Consider the following 27,068-nt stretch of genomic DNA (forward strand, 5'->3'; position numbering starts at 1 on the left):
CTTGCGTTGAAGTCTCCAAGGAGATAGAGAGCGTTACTTCTGGGAATCTTGGATAACGCTTCGTCCAGTGCATGGTAGAACTGTTCTTTCTCTTTGGTGGTGGCGCAGAGGGTAGGGGCATACGCGCTAAGAATGCTGACTGGGCCGAAAGCTGTTGACAATCGGAGGGTAAGTAATCTCTCTGTGCCTCCTGTGGGTGGCTCTATGGAGTTAACAAGCGTGTTCTTCACAGCGAACCCAACACCGTGCTGTCTTGGTTGGTCCGGAGACTTCCCTTGCCAGTAGAAGGTGTAGTTGGTTTCTCTGATAGTTCCGTTGTTGGCCAACCGGGTCTCCTGTAGAGCCGCAATGTCGATGTTTAGTCGTGCCAGTTCCCTATCGATGACAGCGGTTTTCCTGGCACCCTTGATCCACGGAAGGTCTGCAGTAAGTCCGGGGCACATGGTCCTGATGTTCCAGCTAGCGAGGCGAAGAGCCGGAGGCTTCTTTCTTGTTGTTTGCTTGGAATTAACTGGTGCGGGTGTTTTGTGGCCCACTTTTCGAGAGGCGCCTCTCTGATCCCCACGCACCCAGTGGGGCAGGCGAGCCATGGCGAGACGGTAGCTGTCCAGTGAGGTGCGATGACCTCTCCCACCGTCAGAGGAGACCCCTGGCACTCATTTCCTTCGCCAATCGGATGAGCTTATAACCGGTATCTGTCTCCTCCCGTGTTGAGTCGACATCTTGCGATGACGCTGGAGTGTCCTCTCAAGTGAAACTGAAGCTACAGAGCCTGGGCAGGGTGATATGGAGGGTCTGCTGTTGCCCATGCAGCAGACCCCCCCTCTCTTCGCAGCTGAAGGGTCCAAGGGAAAGACGGAGTCAATACAGCTTGGCTTCAGGTGCGCCGCAGGAGTTGCCGGTGTTGACTACAATGTCAAACCGCCTTAGGGACTCCGGCTCCGGATTTTCTGTCGGGGTTTACTCCCTTAGCCTTTCCCCTGAAGAGGTATGCCGCAAGGCAGCGGAGGTTTTTTCGAGTCAGAGTTTTCCTTCTCTGATTTTAGAGATGTCCTTCCTCTTTCCTCCTTTACAGTCTTGAGGGCAGCATTTACAGGCTAAAATAGAAAACTGGCAGCGTAACCTTCTAAGCAGATACTACCAATACCCTGCTTGGGTATACTCACCCAACAATAAACATCTCTTAAATGTCCTCCAAGTGCCATGCCTCGAATTAGTAAATGGCAGTGCAATGGCAGCCAAACATTTGGATCAGTTTCACTAAGTAAACCACCAACACAAGTAGGTTTTTAAAACAATAGAATAGTGTCTCATTTTGTTAAAAATAATAACTATTTTTAAGCAACTTACCAGCAACACCGAATAAAAACCTGGCTGTGTTTCCCACTAGGGAGTGCTTGTTGTATAATTGCTGTTGACATTTTCACGGTAAAAGGAGGACGATTCTGTTGATTTCTTCTGAGAGCTGGAAGCTTGCTTCGTCCATCCAGCATGAATCTTAAGGTGACAGTCTCATGGAGTTATTATCACATATAATGACCATAAAAAGACCAGGTTTTTTTCTAAATACACTTCAGTACCCAATGAAGCTTTTTCACTCCTCTGCTCAGTAAGCCAACAAAACAGCCAGGCGCAGGAGAGAGAAAATTTCCGTTTACACTGATCGCATGGTGCGTGCCTCCGCCCACCTCCTGTGAGGCGGCTGATTTCACACATCCCTATGGCAGAGTAATGTGACTTCATTGACTGGCAAGCAGCTGTCATTGCAGCATGTTAGATGTCTGGGTGCGTGTGTGTAATGCCCACACACTGCAGTGAAGAAGTGGAAAGCACAACAAAGCTATTGAAATTTAAAGGGGAAGTGTATCTTTACTGCAATTGACTTAATAAAAACAGAGGCTGTAGTTAGGTTCAGATCTGACCACACCGACAAACCCACCTGTCAAACAAAGGAAGGAACCACTTTCAACCCTTAATGCTTATTGTGTTGGAGAAGGGCTGGGAAGGCAGGTTGAAGTACCAGGACTCCACCTGGCCCAAGCAATCAAGGTATTAGGATCCAGATTATACATGTACCAGTGCCATACTTGTCCCTGTCCTCCTGCCCCTTGTCCTCCTCATTCTCTGCTCCACACTTGGGGTTTTTCCATCTGCTTCTGCTCTCCATCTTCATCTGCATCTCCTCAGAGCATATATGGGCCCAGTGGGTCCACATGACAACATTTTCTGATGATGCAGGGGTTCATATGACACAAATTCATAGTTACCTGAATTGAGAAGGTCTGAGGTGATCCCAAAGGTGTTTGTGTATGGGTATAATCATTCTATTTCTGAGAAGTCCTTTTGGGTAGAAGACTAAGGGATGAAATAAGAAACTTTTCTGACAAAAGCATGTGATTTTTAATGAACTCTTTGCTTTGGCAGCTAGATTACTTAATTTGGCAGCAGAGTTAGGTGAAAACTTGGTTGAGAAAGCCATTCATGTTTCTGAGAGTCATGTGGAGTATGGTAGCTGAGTGAGTAATGTTTTTGCTCCAATTATTAAATAAGTTAGCTGTTAGAATTTATAGCATTCCTTTTATTTTCATTGCCACTGCTCTAAACCAGGATTTCACGACTATGCTTTTATTAATGCAGCAATCTCCTAGCTACTTTCTTTGCTTCAATTCACATTTAATACACTGTGCATATCGCTACCAGACAATATGCTAATAATATAATGCCCCACCCTTATTCAGGAACCTATAATAGCTCCCATATACTTATAGATTCAAATCTAGACCCCTCATCTAACCTTCAGGCTCTCTGTGATCTGGTCCTGTTTAACCCATTGAAACTTTTATTGTAGTTTCCAACCCACCACCTCTCATCATACCCCTTGTTGACTAGAGCAAACTATTTCCACTACGCTGCCTTCATGCCTTTGTTTCTCCTCCTTACTTAAGAGCCCACCTTTACCTCTAATTCTTCAAATGAATCCAGTTTTTACATTTCAACCCAGACCTTTTTTTTTTTTTTTTTAATAAAAAGGTTTTTAAAAATTGATTTTTAAGGAGAGGGGAAGGGAGGGAGAAAGAGGGAGAGAAACATCGATTGGTTGTCTCTCACACACCCTCAACCAAGGATCTGGCCCACAACCCAGGCATGTGCCCTGATCAAGAATAAAACTGGCAGCCCTTTGGTTTTCAGAATGGCACCCAACCCACTAAGCCACACTAGTCAGGGCCAGAACATTTTTAATCTGTGAAGTCTTTCCTATAATTACCATACACATTAACTTCTTTCTTGAGTTTATACCCTTCCAGCAGGCCATTGCTTGGTGCTTATTTCTTGCGTTGATCTTAGTCTCTTTTCTACAATTTTTGTCTCCAGAATGAATTTTTTACTTTCTTGATTCTTAGTCTTTGGAATGCCTTCCATGAAACTTGGGTATAAAGAACATTGAACTTGGAATCAAAAGGCCAAGCTTGGGGTCTGGCTTTATAACTGATGTGCAACCTTGGATGATCCCCTTGGCCTCTCTGAGCCTCTGCTCCCTCAGCTGTAAGACAGAGCTCAAAAAGGTTTCACAGCTTATTTAACAGAGTTGTTTTAATGCTCAAATAAAATAACATGTGAGAGTGCTTTGTGAGCTTTAAAGTGCTCTGAGACCAGAAGGCCCATTATTATTGTAGTTGCCTGTAATATTTAACATTAAATTGAACCAATAAAATGTATCTGTAAAGCACTGTGTACTCTTGAGTGCCAAATTGTTATATGGCTGTGGTCATGCCATATAACATTTATAATACATTTTATTTGTCAGTGTGCTTTTTATTTAGAATACCATTTTGTTTTTGCTGGGGTGCAGGGGTCAGGTATTTTCATTCCCATTACACAGCTAAAGGGAAGAAATCAAAGTTGGGCATACACATTAAGTGAATTGCTTGAAGTTGTGTAATTAGTTATTAACAATGATTGGACTGAGGCTTCTCTTTCTGCCTCAAATTCTAGACATTTTACTCACTGTTCCCCCTATCACCACCCTAGGACCTGTCCATGGGACACTTTCCTCCTTGTTTCTCACTTTCCTTCCTCAATGGCCTTTACTGGACCTTGTATAGCTAGGTGGTTTCATCTGAGCTTGTAAGGATCTCACTCCTGTCTATTTCATTATAATCATGTGCATATTCAAAAGGTAGAAGGACAAAATATAAGAATATTTTACTGTTCCTTACAAATACTGTTGATCCACTCAATTACTTTCAGGTGGAGGAGCCTGGATCAGAGAAGTGACCTGAGTCCAATGCTGGCCCTTTACTCTTAGGTTCTGGTTCCACTGCAGACTTCAGCCCCCCTCCCCAAGAAGTCAAGTTCTCTTCGGAGCCTTGTCCACCAGGACTACAAGGCAGGGCTGGACACACTGTTACCACTGATTACTTCCTCAACTTCAGCATACTGTATAATTTAAACACTGACTTGTTCTCGAATGAATTTGTTAAACATCATCTACTCCTAATATTTGGAGCTATTTTAATATTTTATGCCAATCCCGGATGTAAATTGTTCATATTAACACATAAGAACAGAATTTTTAATCACCTAGCTTAAGTTCCCTTTGTCTTAGTAACATTGAAACTGTCTCAGGAGAAGTCAATTTTTTATAAAAGACTTCATTACAAAACCCGGAGAATCATACCAGAAGCCAGATTTGTGTGACCCTCTACAGAGTCCCCAACAGGATCCCAGAGCCCAGGAGGTGGAAATAGTTCTCTCCTTTCTAAAGCAGTGTGATCAGGTTAATGTGACTCAGTTGTGCACTTTTTATAGCTGTTCTCCGAAAGCTGAGTTTGTAGCACTGACAGCAAAGTTTGGAAGGGCTCCAGCTGACAGAACACACAAGTTCTTATCAAAAGGCAGAGAGGAAAGGAACCCAAGCACTGTGACTCTCACATTATAAATCTACTCCCAGCCCATAAGCTGCCTTCAATACTGTGCTTCTTGACATGAGTTCACACCTAAGTTTTTGCGGCTCGTCAAAGATGGAGAGTGTAAATAGACAGAGAAAGGGGTAAGGCTAGTAGCTACGGAGAAAGGGTGGCTTAACTTCTGGGGACAGGATATAGCAATATTCTACTGATTTCATACAGCCTTTAACTTCCCTGCCTTCCTCTGTTCTTATGCTTTTGTACTATATATTGTATTTGGTTGGTAACTGTCGGTTATGAGAAGGATCAGGGTATAATGAAAATAGCATTAGATTTGACTTTAGACATGTCGAGACGAAAATGCAGTCCTGGCACCCACTTAGCCTTGTGGTATACACATATTAAGCTGCTCCGATTAACACAATTTCTGTTTATTGCTTTCAAATTCTTAGAAGGATAAGTCACTTAATTGTATCATTGTGAATTGATTGTACATAACAACAATTTTGGCACAGTTGCAGTACAGGTCAAGCTCATAGAATATGGGGAGTGATTGGGGCAGAGGAAGGCAGGGGTACTAATGTACTCCTCATATACAAAACAGTATCAGGATACCTGAAATAGAGATGCGGTATGATAGATAATCAATAGAAGAACTGAAAATCGTACAGCTTGCAATTATTGATAGGATGTGGGAGAGAGTGTGAGCAAAATCCTCCTCCTGTGTAATGGAAAGTCACTAAGTGTCTTAAATTAGGAAAAAATGAATAGAAGGTATAAAATACTAAATAGAATTATGGATATGATCCCTAGAAAAACCAAAAGTCAAATTGGATTGAATCCAGGAAAGCAGAACTGAAGACAGGAAGGAACATGGAAGGGTACAATTTCTTTTCATCTTAAGTTCTTTAGAACTACTTATTTGTTACCAGTTGCATGTATTGCTTTTCTTAATGTTTTTTAATTAAAAACATATGGATTCTTGTCTAACATTCAGAAGTTCTTCTTGCAAAGATACAACTTAGCAATAAGTTAGGTTGAGCCATATGAAATAGCTGATATCTGTCTCATTTGGGCCTGCACAAATGGTAATTTCATTTGGCTCAACCAAGATAGTTTTCAAATTTTAGCCTTAACACGAAGGTCCAGTATATAATCAAGTCAGTGACACGTTGACATTTTGGAAATGTCATAATTCATTATGTCCAACAAGGCCCTTCTTACCAACCAACATTTCCAGCCCTGCTCTACTTACAAGGAAAAATTCAAATGACATATCCACAACCTATACTCAAAGGATTTGCTTTCTTTTCCTTTTAAACACCCTTCACCCAGTGTTTTTATTTTGTTTTGTTTTTTTTACATCTTTAGTTTTATGTCCTTCCTTTAACAACTGTTATTTGTGTATTTGTCTCATCTCTCTAATAGACTGCCCATCCTTTGGAGAAAGATTTGTGTTCTATTGGGAGAGACTTCATGGGTTTTGAATTCAATCATAGCTTGCCTTGCCCACTGTCCAGCTGTGTGGCTTTGGGCAACTTATTTAACATCCCCAAGACTCGGTTACCATATTCCTAAAATTGAGACAGTAATGTCTCTCTATAGGTCCATCAGGATGTCTGAATAAAAGAATGTATGTATGGTGTTTAACACAATGCCTAGCACACAGAAGATGTGTAATTAGTGGCTGCTGATCCTCTCTTCCCCTTATTCGTCCTTGAACCTTCCATAGCACCAAGCATAGTTCTTTTCATATAGACACTTAAATGGTGAAATGGCAAGAAAGGGGGTATATTGGATTGAAAGATGCTGCAAGTATTGCAAAACCTTTTGAAGAAAGACTGTAAGTAAAAATTACCTTTTGAAATACGACTTCTCAAATAAGCATGCTAAGGAAGAAATAGCATAGGACTCTGCTTTGCATATTAATTGGACAGAAAGCCATCCAGAGATGGAAAACATTTAGGATGCATCCCCCAAAATCTTTTCGGTGACCCTCATTCTTACAGACATTGGCCACTTGTCATTGGTTATGAGCTCTACTGAGCATCTGCCTTTCTCTGGAATTAGGACAGTGTCTACAGCTGAGGAAAACAGCCTGGGAAACTGGCATGGAATTCTGAACCTCATAAATGCCCACTGACTTTTCACTGTTTATAGACTAAGTGCTTGCCCCTTGTGTTCAGAGCTTTCCTCCTAAAGACTCCAACCTGCTTCTCTCAAGTTCACTCAATGACTTCATGGAGCCTCCTCTGAGGGGCCCACTTACATAGCCTCTCTCATCTCCATTTATCACATTCTGATAGCATTATTGTTATAGCTGTATTTCTCTTACCAATTCCTGCCCCCTCAATAGAGTATGAAATTTATGTTATGTGTATATAACACATATATGTTACATATCTACTTCTGTTAGGGTAAACTCTTCAAAATTAAAACACAGGTCAGGGAATCCCCTGAATGTGCACTGGTGTGTTTTGTGAATAATTCCTATCAAAAACAACATTTCTTTCACAATGGGAGCATTCATGTACACATACATTGGCAAAGGCCAACTAGCTTGAAGAAGTCACTTAGGAAAACATAGTAGCTACTGGTTTAAATTATTAAGCAAAGGAAAGTTTCCATGATGTGGGCACAGGAGTGGAGGATCCCAAATGATAGAACGGATACCAACATAGAACCCTCAAATGGAGGTTGATACACACAGCTTGGAATGGGGAAGCAGGGTGTTAAAGGGGTGTTTTCCATCCTCAGGAGCAGGAAGAACTTTAGGGCCCAGGGACACAGGGTCAAAGAGGTAGGCAAAGACAGCCTGGCCCACCTGCCAGGGTTTTGTACAATCACTCTGTGTAATTATTCTTGAAAATACAAACATTGCTGGGGTTGACTGACAAGTATTGTTCCAGCAGGGAGGGCTGTCAGGGCAAATCAATCCAATTCTACCACATGCCAGTGTGTAGAACAGACATAATTTTGGCTGTTAGGGGCTGTCAAAGCGAAGGATGTGCCGTATGTGTATTTTGAAGTGTGGTGTTCCCTGCAGTCTAACAGCTTGAAAGATTTCTGGGGCTTTCCCCCTCCTTGGCTGTTTTCTACAAGAAGTTTTTGGAATTTATCTTCAAATAACTCAATTGCATTTATCTACTATAACGATCAGGTTAAATTAAGCATTATTTCTGCATGCCCCCACTGCTGTTCTGCTCTCATTCAGTATGGGGCATCAAAGTCTAGTTTAGGAGGCAGCATACATTTGCTGCCATTGGATGTTGTGTGGGGCACCCAGGTTGGTGCCTGTTGCCCTCCCAGGAGTGCAAAGTTATCTTGCAAGAGTCTACCTTGTCTATCACTGGACTAGTTCAAGGCTTAGCCCAAATGCACACAACGGGGCCCTTGGGGGTCCCTGAAAGTCCACTTGCTCCTTCAGTGGCTCAATGCTGTGATGAGCATCAAGGCTGAGGCCCTCAGAAGTGGCTCACTCAAAATCTTTTCTCCCTATTTTAGAATTTTTCTGCATCCTCCACTGCACCGTACTCTCAGGGGCTTCCCCAATAATCTGTCTTGCCAGTTTTTCTTCCTTTTTCCTTCCCTCCCTCCCTCCCTCTCTCTTTCCCTTCTTTTCTTTTAGTGCACTTTTAATTTCTTACTCCCTACTGTTCTTCCTAACTTACAAGCACTCTCAAATTTCTCCCTCCTCAAAATCCCACCCCTTTGCCCCATCCTCTAGATTCAAGGTGCCTGCTATCCCTAGACCAACTTGTCTGCCCCTGACCTCCCATAAGAGCAATCTCCACCCACCACCTCCATGCCTTCACTCACCACTCACCCCTCTGCCTCTGGCAGTCTGACTTGTTCTCCTCGGGCTCATTTGTGGCTCTTTCTTCTGCTTCTCTGATTTGTCCAGTTTGGTCTTGTTCTATGGCTCATTGTTCTCTGTCTTTCCCTGAAAACAGCAGAGGATTAGTCCTTGACAACATCCTCTGTTTTATTTGGGGTCCTGTACTTGATCCCAACTTCCCTGGGGGCATCATTCTGAGCTGTGGACATTCCATGGACAAGGGGCTGAAGGGGAAATATAAATAACTGGGTGGACCCCACCTTTAGCTTAGTACAGGCCTCTGTGCCAATGAGCTCGCTAGCTGCGCCCCAACTGGCTTCTCTGCCTCCAGTTTACCTTGCCAGAATAATATAATGATTTGTACTTATCACTTCTCGTCCATGCTCAAAAAGTCTTCAATAACTCTCCATAGGACTCATATACAAAGTAAAGTTGTGGACTCAGAGATTGTGGAATGTGTGTACTGAAGCCAACCTATGATGCCATTTAGCTTAGATGTACTCATATAAAATGAGGAAGTGAAGGCTAAGGGCAGCGACATCATTGTTCAAGAGTCCATATCTTTTAGTGTCCAAACTTGTTTAAACTACCTAGTGAGGTATTCAAGGCCCTCTGTGATCCAGCCTCACCCTATTCTTAGAGCATATCACCTACTATCTCTTCAGGAATAAACCAATATAAATTGCTATTTCTCAAATACACTCTGGACTTCTCATCATCCTTGCTCTTTCTCTCCCCACACCTAAAATACCCTGTTTCCCATTATTCTTATCTCTTGTTCAATCACTAATCAATTTTTACATTTTCATATTATTATTTATTAACAAAATACGTTAGATGGCTTAATATGTTCTAGGCCTAACAGTGGGTATGTGGAAATTATACCTATTCTTCAACCCCATCCCTAAAGCATTCCTGAGTCTGCCCACAGACACTGACTTTTATGCCATTGGACAAGATCTGTGGACTCCCTGTGCAGTGCTTGGCTGGAGGTAGCTTTTGTGTCATATGTTTAAATCTTATTGAGCTCTGTCTTGAGAAATAGCCTTAAGAAACTCACTATTTACTGTGGAGTCATTGTGAGGACATTGATCCCCTATGTAAAATCCATTCTGAATATTCCTTTGAAAACTAAATGCCATAAAGACTCTTACCACAATGAATGTCTGTACTTTAAGAACCCCGTGGGACCCTAGAATTTGCATATTTGCATTTCTACTTAATACCTTGTCTTTTATTCCATTCCATTCCATTTTCCCTGCCTTGAGGTCTTACTTAAAGTTTGGTTTCCTTGCATGACCATATAAAGTACTTAAAATCTTTTATGAAGGAAACAAAGGTATATGTAAGGTACAATAGATATATGTATTGTATTTTTCTGCCCCATTAGGTTGTGGGTTTCTTGATTTATTTTGAAGAATTTTAATTAATTAGGGTCTGTTTTACTCATCCTTTTTTCTAGACCCTAGAAAAAAATGCCCAGGCCACAGTAAATGCTTAATAAAAATTTGTTCAATTAAATTACTAAAAGTAGATCCATGATTCCCTAGGTGGGCAAATTGTACCTGTTACCAATGGTACAAACTTGGATGAGTTATTTAGTTTATCTGATCCTTTTCTTTTTACTTTAACTTAACAATATAGATAAGGATACCTTACTGGATTGCTATAAAGATTGATAACCCCTGTAAACCTCTCAACACATATTCTGCTCATAATAGCAATCAGCATATGTTAGGCCCCCACTTCTCTCCCTCTCATTCATCGGAAATAGCACTTGGAAAAGGATAAGTGGATTGCTCTATGACCACAAGTAAGTCAATTAATTGTGGTGTCATCTGTAAAATAAATGTGACTATTGACCTCATTTAGAAGAATATGAAAATTAATTGATGGTAATGCACAGTGGGATTTTTTTGCTGAAAAGTGCTTAAGAATGGCTCAGTATTATTATATTTTATTTCATCATTAATATTATTTATGAAGATTTGGCCATGTCTTTCCCTGGTGTGTTTTATGTCTGTGGTCTTAAGTGCATTTATTTTCATTTTACTACCAACTTTTATCTTAATAAAAATGTAGATGAAATTCAAAAACATAGTTTCCATCTTTTATGCAAATTTAATTTTACAAGGTAGATGATTTTACCTATTTTGATATGCTGCCCATTAAATACACATTAAGATAGATAGTAAATTATTTGTATTTATTGTATTTAGATCAAACTCAAGCATTTTCTTCAAGGTATTTAACTTTTATGTCCCACTTTTCACACTCATATTTTATGTTTATTGGTCTTTAGTTAATGCAACTCTTCATTATGAGATGTTTGGTCCATTTCAAATGATAAATGTGAATGTTTCAAGCATTTCTACTAGTAAAGATAATTAACTAAATGAAATAGCTGTTTCCATTTTAACATCAGGAAACGCTCACTGCCTTCATTCTCAAAGAGGGCCTGTGTTACAGAATCCAAGGTGGCTCTGCTGAAAGTCAGGACACCTGAGTTCTAGTTCAGCCACCTTCTAGCTGTGCGGCCCTGGGGATGACACTGTCTTGCCCAAGTCTCACTTGCTAACTGTCATACTCTGGGGAGTCAGCCTCACTGATATTTAAATTCTCTTCCCATCACAGCATCCAGTTCTCTGAGATGGAGCCCCTGAGGCAAGTGGCCCTCTATTTAGGTCTGGAGGGAAACAGAGAGATTGCTTCTGATATGGCATGTTATCTTCTGAGTCTGCATTACTTTTTATCTTCTTGTTCAAAATTTTAAATTATCTCTCCTTTGAGCTGCAGATCACTTAGTACTTGGCATATATGAGAGACTCAACAGATGTCTCAATTTAAGGTCTGTGTGCTGAGCAGGATATGTCGATGGGGCCAAGGTTTTCTTTCTTTTTGATTTAATCTTTATTGTATTTTTTCCCATTGTCATTTAGTCCCCTTAAATCCCTCTCTCCCCAACAATCCCCACACTGTTGTCCAAGTCCATGTCCTTTTTGCTAAATATCTGCACCACCTCACCACCCCCACTAGCTGTCATCTGCTCTCCATCTATGAGTCTGTCCCCATTTTCCTTGTTAGTTCAGTTTGTTCATTAGATTCCACATATGAGTGAAATCACAGTATTTATCTTTCTCTGACTGGCTTATTCCACTTAATATAATGTTCTCCAGGTCCACCCATACTGTCACAAGGGTAAAACTTTCTTCTTTTTTATGGCCAAGTATTATTCCATTGTGTAAATGCCCCAGAGTTGTTTTTCACATTCATCTACTGATGAATACTTGAGCTGCTTTCATATCTTGGCGATTGTAAATAATGCTGTAATGAACACAGAGGTGCTAATGTTCTTTAGAATTAGTGTTTTGGGTTCCTTCAGATATATTCCCAGAACTGGGATAGCTGGATCAAAAGGCAGATTTTTAAAAAATTTTTTTGAGGTATCTCCATATTGCTTTCCACAGTGGCTGGACCAGTCTGCATTCCCATGAACAGTGCAAAAGGGTTCCCCCTTTCTCTACATTCTCACCAGCACTTGTTGTTTGTTGATTTATTGATGTTAGCCATTCTGACAGGTGATAGGTGAGATGATGTGCCATTGTGGATTTAATTTGCATGTCTCTGAGGAGTAGAGACATTTAGTATCTTTTCATATGTTTATTGGCCATCTGTATGTCCTCTTTGGAGAAGTGTCTATTCAGGTCCTTTACCCATTTTTTAATTGGGTTGCTTGTTTTTGTGGTGTTGAGTTTTGTAAGTTCTTTATAAAATTTGGATATTAACCTCTTATCAGATGTATCAGCAAATGTGTTCTTCCATTCTATAGGTTGTCTTTTTATTTAGTTGGTTTCCTTTGCTGTGCAAAACCTTTTTAGTTTGATGTAGTCCCATTTGTTTATTTTTCTTTTGTTTCCCTTGCCTGGGGAGACATAGCTCATAAAATATTGCTACGAGCAATGTCTGAAATTTTGCTGCCTATGTTTTCTTCTAGAATTTTTATGTTATTGAATATTACATTTAAGACTGTGATCTATTTTGAGTTTATTCTTATGTGTCGTGTAAGATAGTGATCTGGTTTCATTTCTCTGCACATATCTGTCCAATTCTCTGAACAATATTTATTGAATAAACTGTGTTTTTGCCTCCTCTGTCAAATGTTCACTATAATGGTGTGTGTTTATTCTGGGCTCTCTATTCTGTTCCATTGGTCTATATGTCTGTTTTTATGCCAGTACCATGATATTTTGATTATTATGGCCTTATAGTATAGTTTGATATTAGGTAGCACAATTCCTCCAATTTGTTCTTCTCTCTCAAGATTACAATAGATATTTGAGGTCTTTTGTGTTTCCATACAAATGTTTGAAATATTTATTCTAGTTCTGTGAATTATGTCATTGGAATCTTGATAAGAATTGTGTTGAATCTAGAGATTGCTTTGGGTAGTATGTACATTTTAATGATGTTAATTCTTCCTATCCATGAACATAGTATGTGCTTCTGCTTATTTGTATCTTCTTCTATTTCTTTCTTCAATGTCTTATAATTTTCTGAGTACAGGTCTTTTACATCCTTGGTTAGGTTTATTTCTAGGCTTTTTCTTTTCTTATTTTATAGCAATGTGAATGGGATTGTTTTCTTAATTTCCTTTTCAGTTAGTTCATTATTGGCATACAAAAATGCACCTGATTTCTGGATAAAAATTTTGTATTCTGTTACCTTGCTGAATTCCTTTATCAGCTGGAGCAGTTTCTTGGTGGAATCTTTGGGGTTCTCTATGTACAGTATCATGTCATCTGCAAATAATGACAGCTTTACTTCTTCCTTTCCAATTTGGATGCCTTTTATTCTTCTTGTCTGATTGCTTTGGCTAGGACTTCCAGTTCTATTTTGAATAAGTGAGGTAAAAGCAGATATTCCTCTCTTACTCCTCATCTTAAGGGGAACTCATTTAGTTTTTGCCCATTGAGTATGATGCTGGTAGTGGATTTTTCACATATGGCCTTTATTATATTTAGTTATGTTCCCTCTAATCCCACTTTGCTGAGAGGTTTTATTATAAATGGATGCTGAGTTTTATCAAATACTTTTCTGCATCTATTGATATGATCATGAAGTTTTTATCCTTCATTTTGTTTATGTGGTGATTTGCAAATATTGTACCAACCTTGCATTCCCAGAATAGATCCCACTTGATCATCGTGTATGATCTTTTTGATCCATTGCTGTATTTGGTTTGCCAACATTTTGTTGCAGATTTTAGTATCTATATTCACCAGGGATATTGGCCTATAATTTTCTTTCTTTGTAGTATCTTTATGTGGTTTTGGAATTAGTATACTGCCAGCCTGGTAAAATGAGTTTGGGAGCCTTCCCCCCTCTTAAATTTTTTGAAATAGTTTGAGAAGGAGATGTGTTAGTTCTTCTTGGTTTGTTTGGTGAAATTCACCTGTAAATCCATCTGGTCCAGGGCTTTTTGTTGTTGTTGTTGTTGGGAGATTTTTTTATTACTGCTTCAGTTTCACTAGGTGTAATTTGTCTATTCAGATTCTCTGAGTCTTCCTAATTTAGTTTTGGAAGATTGTATGTTTCTAGGAATTTATCCATTTCATTCAGGTTGTCCAGTTTTTTTGGCATATAGTTGTTCATAATATTTTCTTAATATACTTTGTATTTCTTTGCTGTCAGTTGTTATTTCTCCTCTTTCATTTCTGATTTTAGTTATTTGGGGTCCTCTCTCTTCTTTTCTTAATCAGTCTGGTTAGAGGTTTGTCAATCTCGTTTATCTTTTCAAAGAACCAGCTGTTGGATTCATTGATCTTTTGTATAGTTTTTTTAGACTCTATTTCTTTTATTTCTGCTATGACTTTATTATTTCCCTCCTTCCTTCTCATTTTGGGCTTTATTTGTTGTTTCTTTTCAAGTTCCTTTAAGTGTGAAGTTAAATGTTTATTTGAGCTTTTTTTTTTTCCTTTTTGTTATCTTTTTTTTTAGGTAGGCTTGTAATGCTATGAATTTTCCTCTTAAGGTTGCTTTCCCTGTGTCCCACAGGTTTTTGATTATTGTGTCCTCATTTTCATTGGTTTAAAGGTATCTTTGATTTCTTCCTTGATCTTGTTGACCAATGCATTGTTTAATAACATGTTATTTAACTTTCAAGTCTTTGCCTGTTTTTCTTTGTTCTTCTTGTGATTGATTTCTAGTTTCATACCATTGTGGTCAGAAAAGATGCTTGATGTTATTTCAATCTTCTTAAATTTATTGAGACTTGTTTTGTGTCCTAACATGTGGTCTATCTTAGAAAATCTTCCATGTGCACTTGAAAAGTATGTATATTCTGCTACTTTGGACTGAAATGCTCTGAAGATATCAATTAAATCCATTTGATCTGGTACATTGTTTAAGGCCACTGTCTCCTGTCGATTTTCTATCTGGAAGATCTATCCATTGTGTTAATGAGGTGTTAAAATTCCCAACTATGATTGTATTTGTGTCAATCTCTCTCTTTATGTCCATCAAGATGTTTCACATATTTAGGTGGTCCTATGGGCCAAGGTTTTCTCCGAATTCTCATTCCTGAGGAAATGGGAGGGATACATGTTTGTTTCAACTTTGAGTGGGTGGAGATTTATTTATTTACTTACGTATTATTTATTTTTAGGTTCAGTTGTAATGGATATACAGTAGTCCCTCTCTATATCGCTGTTCGCTTATTGCAGCCCGACTGTATCATGGGATTTTTAAAAATATTATACTTAATTAGTTATTGTGGATTTTTCGCTATATCGTGGGATTTTGTGGTACTGTATATGTATGTTGTTAAAGTTATGTAGGTTTAAGAGTGTAGAATAAATGTAAGGTTCCTACTTTGCGAGGGGGTGTAGAATGCAATACCCATGGTAAGTCAGGGAATACTGTAGACATTGATTCATACTTTATCTATTGCTGGTGTGGAAGATGTGTGTGTATAAATATAAATATTATATATATATATAAAATATTTACTTCTGAGAGATATCAATCCCAGGAATTCAGCTTAGGCCATCTAAAACTGCCTGCATCTTTGTAAGCTACTGAAGCTATTTTTCAGTGGCTGTAATGTGATACTAATACAGAACAGGGAATCTGTTCTGTTACATATGAAGCAAATGACCAAGGGCACCAGATTTCCACTCTGGAAAATTCCATTAATGACAAAGATGACCAGACAGTTCTCAGCCACTCATCTCGATTACTATTACTGGTCATTGACTTCTCCCTGATTCTATAAAGCAGATTTATTTGTTCAATAATCTAATCACATGCTTTGTTTTGACCATATCAATGTACATAGATCACCCTGAAGACCACATGGGTTTGGTGGTGTATTACTTATACCACATACACCTCTTACTGATGCTTCCTTCTCTTTGGAGAAGAAGAAAAAGAGAAACTGTAAAACTTTTAAAAAATAAATTATATTTCTGAGTTTTTATTCAAATCAAAGGAGCCATTTATGGTGGAGTTTCAGAATTTATTTATTTAGTTAGCTATTCATTTGGGTTTAGATGATTTTAACCAAGTCTCCGAAGTTCAGAACAGAGAATTAACTGACCTCATTGAAAGAAAGTGTGTAAAAAGTTCACATGCTTCCCTGACAACTTATTTATTATGGAATCCTTAGTGCTAGTCTACAGTGAGATAAGGAGCTTGTCCAGAATTAGTGCATTGCTTCCTTCATTAAGAAAGTCTTGCTGCTAGAAAAAGTCACCTTATTGCCCCACACACAGCCAAACCAAACCCCCACACTCTCACCTTTTAACTGAAGGATAAACGGTGACCCAGTGTTTCTCCAGCTCAGGCAAGTTGTGGAACCGTCTGTGCCCCAGGCCTTGAGAAGGGTGGCACTAGCAGGGTGGAGAGGGAGGGTGTCATCCAAGAGCTCAGCGTGTGAGAGGAGTAGCCCAGATGTCAGCAAGGTGGGAGCGGTGGGGGTGGGGGAGGTTGTATAGGATGATGACTCTCTAAGATAGACACTTATGATAGCTGGGTCTGTAGCAGAGGAGAGGGTGAGAGTAAGGGCCAGAAATCAGGCACAGGGGCCCTGAAATACCTGGGGATAAGGGATGGCAATGGCTTCCATTTGAGAGGGCTGCAGGGAATAAGTATGGATGTCCTTGGGGACAAAGGGAAGTTTAAGGAGAGATCATGAGTGATAGGTAGCAATCCCAGAAGGCCCCATGGAAGGGTCTGTGAGCGAGGTGAAGGGTTGACATTGTTTCAGCCTAGGGTACTTAAGAGCAATGCTGGGGTGAGAGAGTGGATAAGGAGAGACTCCCTAAGAGGGTACCAAGGACTTCCTGTGGTGATTACAGGAAACAGGAAGTAAGGCAGGTTGGGATAGGTTCTGATGTTCTTTGGAGGAGAATGGAAAGGAATTCTTAGCTCAATGATGTGATCACCTCAGGTTAGTAGTTCTCCCCACTCTTAACATCTTGGAGAATTGGACTGCTTTATTGCCTACACACTCTATGGGTTTGTTGTCAGTTGACTGAAACAATATGATTAAGCAATGTTTGCCTGAAGTCATATTATCATTTAGCACATATTTCAACAAATATTTTATAGCACCAACTGTAAATTACTGTGATGCTGCATCAGGAATGCAAATACAAACACAAAATTGTTACCTGTGCCCTGAGTGGCTTTCAATCTTATACAATAAAAGAGAGATTAATTCTGTTTAGGGGGAATACATTGGCAAAAGGCCACCATTCATATACTCTATTATTTCCCAAATCAGCAAAGTAAGTTATGTAAAATGGCCATTTCTTTTCTTTTTTTTTTTTTTTTTGGTTTTTCAATTACAGTTGTCCCCTTTTCCCCCAATTAAAATGGCCATTTCTTAAAGAAAAGATAGATTTATTGCTTTCAAGGTCAACATGGAAAAACTGGTCTCAACAATTTTAGTTTTGGAGGTGATGACATTTTCTTTTTAATTCTATAGCTTCCCACCATCTTTTTCTCTTCCTTGAAAAAAGGAAGAGAATTTTCTATTTTTAGAAAAGAAGAAGAAAATGTAAATCAAATGAAAAAAGTTAGATACTTGTCTCAATTTGATTAAAGTATAAAGTAAATCAAGTGACTATTTAATTCCCAATGAACATGTGACAACCATGGAGTTAAATATTAGATTTAAATAGGGCAGCTAATTCTCTGCAAGAATTACATTTGTCTCTATATATGGGCACTCTACCTAATGAACACATTTCTCTCCTATTAAATCCAGGCGTTTCTATTAGAACATGAGATATTAATATATATTCTTATATTCATTAATTTTGCTGCTCATAAAAGACCTTTTGATTTTTATCACCCTGAGTTCCCAGAGGCCTATAGAAGCCCCTGTTGCTTCAAACCACATAAATTATCACGGGAAAAATCCTATTAAAGTAAAACCTTAATCGCCACTTGCATTTTATATTAAGTTGTATAGCATATTCATTAACATAGAATGAATAAACAAATGGTGGTATAATCCTTCCATAAAATATTATAAAGTAGTAAAAGCAAAAGAATTATTATTACACATATACTGTAATACAAGATATGGAAGAATACATACAGCATGATTCCATTTATGTAGGTTCAAACCAGGCAAGGCTAAACAATATCTTGTTAAGAATATATCATTAGTAGCCAACCTATAAAAAATGATTGACACAAGTTCAGGGTAGGAGTTATCCCTGGGAGGAGAGTAGGGAAGTGGATACAATCAAGAAAGAACAACAGTGGTTCTTCTGAGAACTAGTGATGCTCTGTTTCTTAAGTAAAAAGTTGGTTTTATGGATATATATTTTATTATCATTATTTAAACTGCAGAGGTATGCTTTGTATTTTCTTTTGTTTTTATAATGTAGTTTGTAGTCAAGAATAACTTTTAAAGAAAGGTTATCCAATTAAACCACAGTAACAAACCCTTTCTCTATGCTCAGCACCAGAGATAACAAGAGATAGGGCTTGTCTTGACCTCAGGGAGTTTACAGATGTGAAATAATTGGGGGATAAGTCAGAATTCAACTAAGCACAAGTCATGATATAATGTGAGTCCAGAGGAGGAGGTCTTTGGCAGTCAGAGCCACCCTGGAAAGCTTTCTGAGAGAGTGAGGATTTGAACTGGCCTCTGCAGGATGAACTAAGCAGAGAGAAGGTAGGGAGATTATTTTTATTATTTACTGTATTACTTATATATTTTATTTCTCTCGTCATGCTTAACACACTTTCTGATGGAAGAGAAACTTTGTGGTGTAAAAGAAAAAACATGGACTCTGGATTCAGAGAGACCAGGGTTCAAGTCCCAACTTCTCATTGCCCACACTGGATCACTGGAATTCCTGCAGAGAGGAATGATTCCCGGGGTTGTGAGAGTGAAATGAGCGAACATTATTGGCCACACATCCCAAGCTCTAGAGGGTGTCACAGTTTCATTTTAATACTGCCATGCAGGGATAAGGAGTTCAGAAAAGAATGGTGGCCAATGATCTGCTGCTACCCCTGTGCTGAGGGAGATAATATTTGATATGCTGGCTCTCTCCTGAGGACTTCTGTGCTCTGCTTTCCACCTTGCAGCTAATGGGCTTCCAGGGACCTTTGACTGTCTCCAGCCTTGTTCCCCAGAAAGGGGTATGGCTGAGTGGCAAGGGCCTGCTCTGCTCTATACTAAGGGAAGAAATACTGTCTCTTCCCCAGAAGCATCTCTTCTTTGTTTTGGAGAGCCAAGACTAGGGCATGATCTTAGAAAGGGACTAAGAAAGGCACAGCCTGGACATTTCTGATCCCAACAAAGGGAATCACTGAGGATCAACCACAGTCTAACTCCCTCACCAGAACACTAGCACTGGGGTGAGGACAAAGCTCTAATTCACAGTGCAGGTCTTGTATTTTCCCTTTGTGTCCTCTGAGCCTCTCTCCCTCAGGAGTCTGAGGCACTTTAACAAAGAATTAGGGATTCCTGACTATCTCTCTACCTTTCCCCACTGGACACATGACTAACAAATATATGCAAAGCATCTGGCTTGTAAGAGGACTTCCACTTCTTTCTCACTTTCCCCCTTTCCTAGTCAGTAAAGTCCATTGATGACATTCTGCAGCCAACAGCTAAGTCACTACTTTAGTTCTATCAAAAACAATAAATGAGCTCTGGAGAGCAAGCTGTTGCAACCTCCTCCCAGCTGTTTGGAGTGGGCAGTGAGGGTGGACACTGGGCCTCTCCTTTGGTTTTCTGTGTGCAGAGAAGAGCTCAGGATACAGGCCACTGACTCCCTGCCCTCTCTGCCTTCCCCTCTGTGTGCCTCGATTCCAATTTCCATTCTGCCTTTGTTTTACAGTTGTTCAGCACATCAAGCGACATAACATTGTTCTGAAAAGGGAGCTAGGCGAAGGAGCCTTTGGAAAAGTTTTCCTAGCTGAATGCTATAACCTCTGTCCTGAGCAGGACAAGATCTTGGTGGCAGTCAAGGTAAGAGAACGTTCCAGAATGTCTCATTATCCATGGTCACAGTAATGTGTGGAAATGTTACTTTATTTTAATGGCTGATTCAGGAGAAAATTATGTCTACTATGAAGGATATGTTCAAATTCTTTTAACTAAATGGACAGTGAGAAGGATACTTGAGGCACAACCAACTGTTGAGGGAGGAGAGAGATAAAATTATCCTTGAACTTACCCATCCTGCAGACTAAACACAGTTTCTGTTAAAATCTATCCAAATGAAAACTGTGCATTTGCTTTTCTTGTCATAAAAAGTAAGTAACCCAAGTGGCATCAGTACTCCTAAAGTATCAGACAAGGCTCCTCAAATATGCTCTTTGGAGTGAATAAAGGTCAGACCTTTCTAAGGATGGTAAATATGATACTATCAAATAAACATTATCTCACTAAGATAGGCAAATGGGGGCCTCAGAGGAGGTGAGGGAGACAGAGGAGAAAAGAGAGGAAAGGAGGTATAAGAGAAAGATGAGGCCAAGTGGGTCAAGGTATAAAATAAGAATTCTTCAGTGACTTCGAGAATGTTTAATCCCTGCTATTGCTTCCTCTTTCATTTACTCAAAAAATTTGTTATTTTTAAAGCACAAAATATTCAGAACATTTGGTGGTGTTAAATCTTCAGTCTTAGCTTTCTTCTGCTGCTAAAAAATTTTTTCTCTTTGGATAAATAAGACCAAAAGGTGCCTCTATTTTTGTAGATTCATAGACTCATAAAATGTTAGAACTAGAAGAAGCTTGGGGAGCATCTAATTCTAACCTAGCCATGTGTTATAGACTAGGAGACTGAAGACTGAGGATCTGTGTTCTGGGTCCACTGCTATTTGGGGGCCAACAGGGAACTAAGTCAGGCCTTCAGACTCTGAATTCACTTCATAGGGTCACAAGGTGAAAGGCTTTGGATATGAGAAAATCCTGGGAGATTAAGGAATCCTAGGTGACACTGTAGGAATAACTGAGAAACCTCAGCCAGATATATAGATGCACAAAATTTCTTAGTATCACCTTTCATCTTAGCATCATTCCTTACCCTGTGCCTGCCTCTCTGTACTTCTTACAATGCCCTTAAGGCAAGGGTATTGCATAGCTAAACCCAGGGCGCCCTCAACTCATATGTTACATTTCCTCCCAAATGCATGCTAAGATAGGACATCAGGGCTTGGGCTAGTAATGACAAAGGATTCGCCAGTGACAGCAATGTGTAGCCAGTTGTCCTGCCCACAGCGTGCTTCCACCTGGGCCTATCTCTCACCACCACTGTCAGAGAAGCTTCTCTCTGGTTTAAATCCCAATCACAGTCCTAACAGACACAAACCCAGAATCTGGTCCTCATACAGTTCCTGGCTTTGCCAAATAAGTGTTTACAAACGAATGCTCTGTGGGGCGTGTTTGTTCTTTAACACTGCTAAGCAACAACAACAAAAGTGGATCTGCCCCTTTGTCAAGTCCTGACTGCTTCCCTTTGCCAGTCACCTTCTTGAAATTAAAGTGAAACTATTATCTCAAGCGGAGGACAAAATGCCTATAGCTTAAATATTCATTCCAACCTCAAGGTCACACACCTAGGAAGTCTCAGAGCACACTTTGAATGTGCATTTTTGTTGAAATCAGAGGTTTTGCTTATGTTTTCTAGAATGATTACAGGCTTCCAAGAGGATTCCCATTTTAACTTTCTGGGACCTAGAGGCTGCAGCAATGCCAGGAACAAGTCAGATCTTTCATGGAGCTGCCTCTCACCAGCCTGACCTGCTTATTGTTAGGGCTGTGGGCCAATTGGAAGTCTGTTCAAAAACTATCTAATGAGCCTGGGAGGAAAACTCTATGGTTCAGTCCTGACCAGAATAAAAGGATTTTTCTAAGCAGTGAAACAAACTGGACATAGCTTCCAGAGCCTGCGCAGTCTGTCACCTCTGAGAAGTGGCTGCCAGGGCTGCTCTTCTTCCATTGGAGGCACCCAGGGATGTCTTTCTGCCCGTTGCCTAGCAACCCCTGCAGCATTGATTATGCATGCTAAGAAATAGCAGCTATTGTCCCTTTTCCTTCTCTGGAAGGAACTGACTGGTTTGAAACCCAAGGCTTTGCATTCAGACTGACAGATGTCAGGTTCCTGTAAATTCTGGTGTCACCTGCTCCAAGTAATTTAAGAGCTTGAGGGATCCACAGGAGCCAGTTTAAGGTGGAAATGAACCTAAGGCATTTGCAGGGCACTCAAGGGCACATGCAGGCGGATCTTGCCTCTCCCATTAGAGTATCTGCATGTTTGGATTCAAGCAGATTGCCCTTTTCTTGATACTTTTTTGGATGACCTTTGGGTTTTTTTTTTTAGTGAAATGGATTTCTCAACCAGTTCTCCCTTAGCACTGAATTACAACTGAAGAACCCACAAAGAAGATGAGAAGCGGAGAAACCAGTCTTTGATCAAACTGAGTTTTTACCTTTAAGTACCTCAATTGTCAAGGAAACATTTCACTGTAGTTTCCCTGGATTAGATTCACTAGCTAATTTTGGCTCTATCCAACCTCCATTTCAATAGCTAGAATTCCTTCAATGATTTTTGTATTATGAATGCATGCTAACATTTAAAAAATATATATAGCCACAAGTATTGATGAATCAATGGCCTCTTCTTCCCCTTTCCACTAACTCAGGTATATTTCTAGAAACATCAAATGCTAAATATGAGACAGCCCCCGGAAATCACACATATAACCCAAGTCTCCTATTTAATGTATGAAAAAAACCAAGACCTGGGGAGGTCAAGTGACTCCCTTGAGGTGTAAGTTAAAGTGAGTGAGAGGTGCTTCATAGGAAGACTTGAAAAGATGAGAAATGGTTGAAATCTAAGTTCAGCAGGCACTTTCTTTGGGATCTAACTTAGAATTTTTGCTTTCTCATGTTCCTGAATATCTCCTTGTCAGCAAAGGACCTAATGATGATTTTCTTCACCAAGGGTCATGGAAGAGTTGATGGATAAACCCTCTGGTACATTGCTATGAGGAAGCCACAAGTACCAGCCAACACCTTCCTGCAGCTCCATGTCCAGAGGGCCCTAGCCCAGCCCCTTGGTCCACACAACTCCCACTAATCCATAAGCTCTCACTTCAAGGTGCTTGTCTTTGGGGAGACTGCCCATTGCCTGCTCCCCTATCTAGGTCAACCCCTCCTTATATATTCTTAAGGCATCTATACTTGTTCTTTATGGCATTTGTCAAGGTTAATTACATATGTATTCATGAGCTTATTTAATTAATGGTATGAATATCTGTCTCCTCCACTGGAGTGGCATATTCCTGAGGGTGGGAACGATGTCTTTTAGCACATGGCCTAATATGTGTAATATGCAGTAAGTGCTTGTTAAATGAATGAAGGGATGGATGGATGGATGAATGGATGGATGACTAAATGGATGGACAGATAGACTATAGAAAAAGTAAAGAGTTGGCAGTTGGCATTTGTAGGTAGGGAAATGATTTGATGAGCTATTGATATTCATAGAAATTTATAGCTGAGAAGAATTATACAGATAATATGTATAAAACAATATAATCTAATGAAGAATCATTTTAGAAACCACCAAATCACTGTACAGATACATAGAGCTATTACTGATATTTTTTAGCTTAACTCCCACATTTTGCCAATGAGGAAGCAGGAACCTAGAGAAGATAAATGATGCATCCAAAGTCACATAGCTTGAAGGAGGTCATTTAATGTCAGACCTAAGACTAAAACTCAGGCTTCCTCATACTCATTGTGTACCACACTTTTATTTATTTAATTTTACACATGCACTGGTAAAGTAAATTGAGAAAATTCAATACAATACCACTTATCAAATAATACAAAGGAATGTGTTAGTTGTTCTTGTTTGCATGTCAAGATAAGAGGCATTTACATGTTTTCCAAATAAAAATGTAATTCAAGGGGATAGGTAGAAATAAGGAAAACTGAATTCAGGAGTGAAGGCTTTGGCTTTAGCAAAACATATGAGTGGAAGAGCAGTATAATGTTCACTGGAAACCAACTCAAGCTGGTTTAAGCAGAAAAGGGGATTTATTTACTCAGGATACTGGTAAAATCTGCTGCTCGGGATATTGGTAAAATCTGCTACTGGTAGCCTAGTTATCAGCACTGCAAAATCCAGGGAATCAATTATGTATCTATTATCTATCATCTATCTATTTATCTATCTGTCTGTCTTGGCTCTGCTTTCCTCTATATTGACTGCATTTCAGGCAAGTTCTTCTGACACCATGGTAAAGACTTGGCAGTAATGGCTCTGGGCTTAGATTCTGCCACCCTACCAACTAAATACAAAACTTTTTTTCCTAACAATTATGCAAAATTTCAAAGGCTGACTCACTGGCTTGCCTTGAGTTGTGTCTCCAAGACCTAAGGTCAAGGGAATAGAATATTCTGATTATCCAGGCCCAAATGACATGCATATCCCTGGAAATGAAGGATTGGGCTAACTTTACCCAATACTCATGACTGAATGTGGGAAATTGATTTTCCATAAGAATATTAAAGATGCTATAGCCAAACTGCAGGATGGCTAGGCCTCATTGTGACTGAAATAGTTGAGATCCAAAAGTTCCCTCAGGACTTGAGGTAGCCCTATGACTGTCCCTTCCTTACTCTTTCAGCAAGAGAGACCAGGGCTTGTTCTCTAGGCTTCCTTGCTAATGTAGTTCAATTGTCTCTTATCTCTGCTATTCTCTAATATTTGACTGCTGCTTCCATGCCAGCTGCTGTTCACATGGTCTATTACTCACATTCAGATTCTTCAAGAAGGAAAATACTATGTGTCCAGTTATTCCCCTCAGTCTTTATGCCAGGCCACCTACCTGTGGTCCAGCCATCCATGGTGGTTGCATGCACAGATGAGACCACCTATGGGAAAGAATTAACTAAGATCCAGTTGTCTCAGAATATGTTTAAGGGCAGAATAAAGGCTTGAAAAGTAAAGCCCACTCTCTCCCATTCTGGAATAGTAAAATAATTCATAAATGGGTAAGTGCATCAACCGTTCTTGGATTCAAGTGTTCCACCCAGGCAAGTTTATTTCTGAGACAGATAGCTATTTTCTTTCAGTCTTTCTATTTTGTGTGTGTGTTCAACAGTCATCACATTTGTACTCACATCTTGCTTAATGTGGAATCCCTCTCCCATTCCTCCCTCTTCCGGTGCTTCCCCTCCACATCTCAATTTACAATGGCATGTGAAATCCTTGTTCCTGAAAAATGGAAATGGATGGTAATAAGATTAGTGTATTTAAAAGAACATTTGTCAGCGTTGCCCTAATAGGACACAGTATTACACAAAGTACTATCAGTTCCATCTTTACATGTCTCTAGGAACAGAAGTTATAGAACTTTTAATGATGGCTTGTTAAAGGACTTAATCATCTTTATGGTCCAGGCATTGTTTAATTGATTTCTATTGCTTTTTAGTGTAAGTGCATTCTTCCCTGCTGTGTGTGTGTGTGTGTGTGTGTGTGTGTGTGTACACACATGTGTGCTCACATGCACTGTAGAATTGACAGCAACATTTCCCTGTAAGAATCCCTCCTGCACTTGAGTCAGCTAGGCACTGGTTATTAAGTCCCAATAACTTCAACTTTTAACCTTTGACAGGAGATCTGTTTTTTGTCTTGTTAACCCTCTTCCTTGGTTTATCTCTAGTTTATTCCCATCTTTTCAGAAATGCTAAAACCAAAACAGTGCATTTCACTCTAATGAGGGTTCATCTGGTACCAAACATAGCTGAAGGTTCATTTCACACCTCTGTATCTACAGAACATTTACACTGTGATAGTTGTGTTGCTTTTTAATTGACCTTAACATGATAGCTCAACTCACACTTGAGTCATAGTCTACATGCTCTACCAGCTCCCATAAAATTGTCTCAGACAATTGTATGCTGGCATAGTGAAAGTCTGTAAATATATTGCAGTTTTCCATATTGGGGGCCAACTTCTGATTCATTCTTTTGAGTCAACAGTTCTCTGTCAGTTAGTTTCATATCTTCCCAAGACTTAGCATTTGTAATATGCAACTTGATGTAATATGCATGCATAAACCATCAATTTTGTCCCCCAAATTATTGAAAGTATTTTAAAGTATATGAATTAGAACTTAGCCTTATGTTTCTAACTGGATAGTTGATTTGTTAGATTCTGAACCATTAAAGTCAGCATGGCTGTGAAAATAAATACAGCAACAATCAATACCCTGGCCATGAATCTTGTATTTGAGGCTGTTACTTGGTACATAATTAAAGTCCTTCCTTGCAAAGGCCAGCTATATATGATTGAGTTGATATGCACAGTGTTGGTTTCTAGTACATAGTGAGCACTGTCTGAGTGTTTGTGATTATTATTATTTTCTTACAATGATTAATTCATTTTTATATTTGTAAGAGCATGGGGGAGTTCTTAGTTTCTAAGACTTTATTTTTATAAAATCTTCCTATTTCTGAATTTATTAAAATATACTCCTCCAAAGTTCACTTTCGTAAGAATTTGTTGACACTTATTCTACCTTTCTTTAGAGGAGACCCAAAAGTTAGAAGAATCGTGCAGCAGTGTGACTATGTCTTACTCTAAATACTTGGCTAATCTTTGCCAGTAAGAACCTTATAAGAATGATGTCTGCCTTAATGCTATTTCAGTCTAGCATTGTTTCTTAATGTTCCCAAGAAGTAGGTTTACCCATTAATAGCTTAATGAGGTGGCTTTTGCAGAATAGTGCTGCCCAATAGAAGTATAATGGGAACCACCACTGTAAGTCACATT

The 27,068-nt window shown here is 39.4% G+C and overlaps 1 protein-coding gene across 3 annotated transcripts in view; it reads left to right on the plus strand.

Annotated features, from left to right (window-relative positions):
* Positions 1 to 27,068, plus strand: part of NTRK2 (neurotrophic receptor tyrosine kinase 2) — a 334,989-nt gene that overhangs the window by 232,207 nt on the left and 75,714 nt on the right. For all 3 annotated transcript variants that reach the window (XM_090274234.1, XM_090274230.1, XM_090274232.1), the window contains one exon: positions 20,115 to 20,245. In XM_090274234.1, coding sequence (XP_090130360.1) covers positions 20,115 to 20,245 — 131 coding nt within the window. The remainder of the gene's footprint in view (positions 1 to 20,114; positions 20,246 to 27,068) is intronic.

This window comes from Furipterus horrens, unplaced genomic scaffold (genome assembly GCF_987537825.1).
Source record: "Furipterus horrens unplaced genomic scaffold, mFurHor1.1.pri manual_scaffold_4, whole genome shotgun sequence".
NCBI classification, from domain to species: domain Eukaryota; kingdom Metazoa; phylum Chordata; class Mammalia; order Chiroptera; family Furipteridae; genus Furipterus; species Furipterus horrens.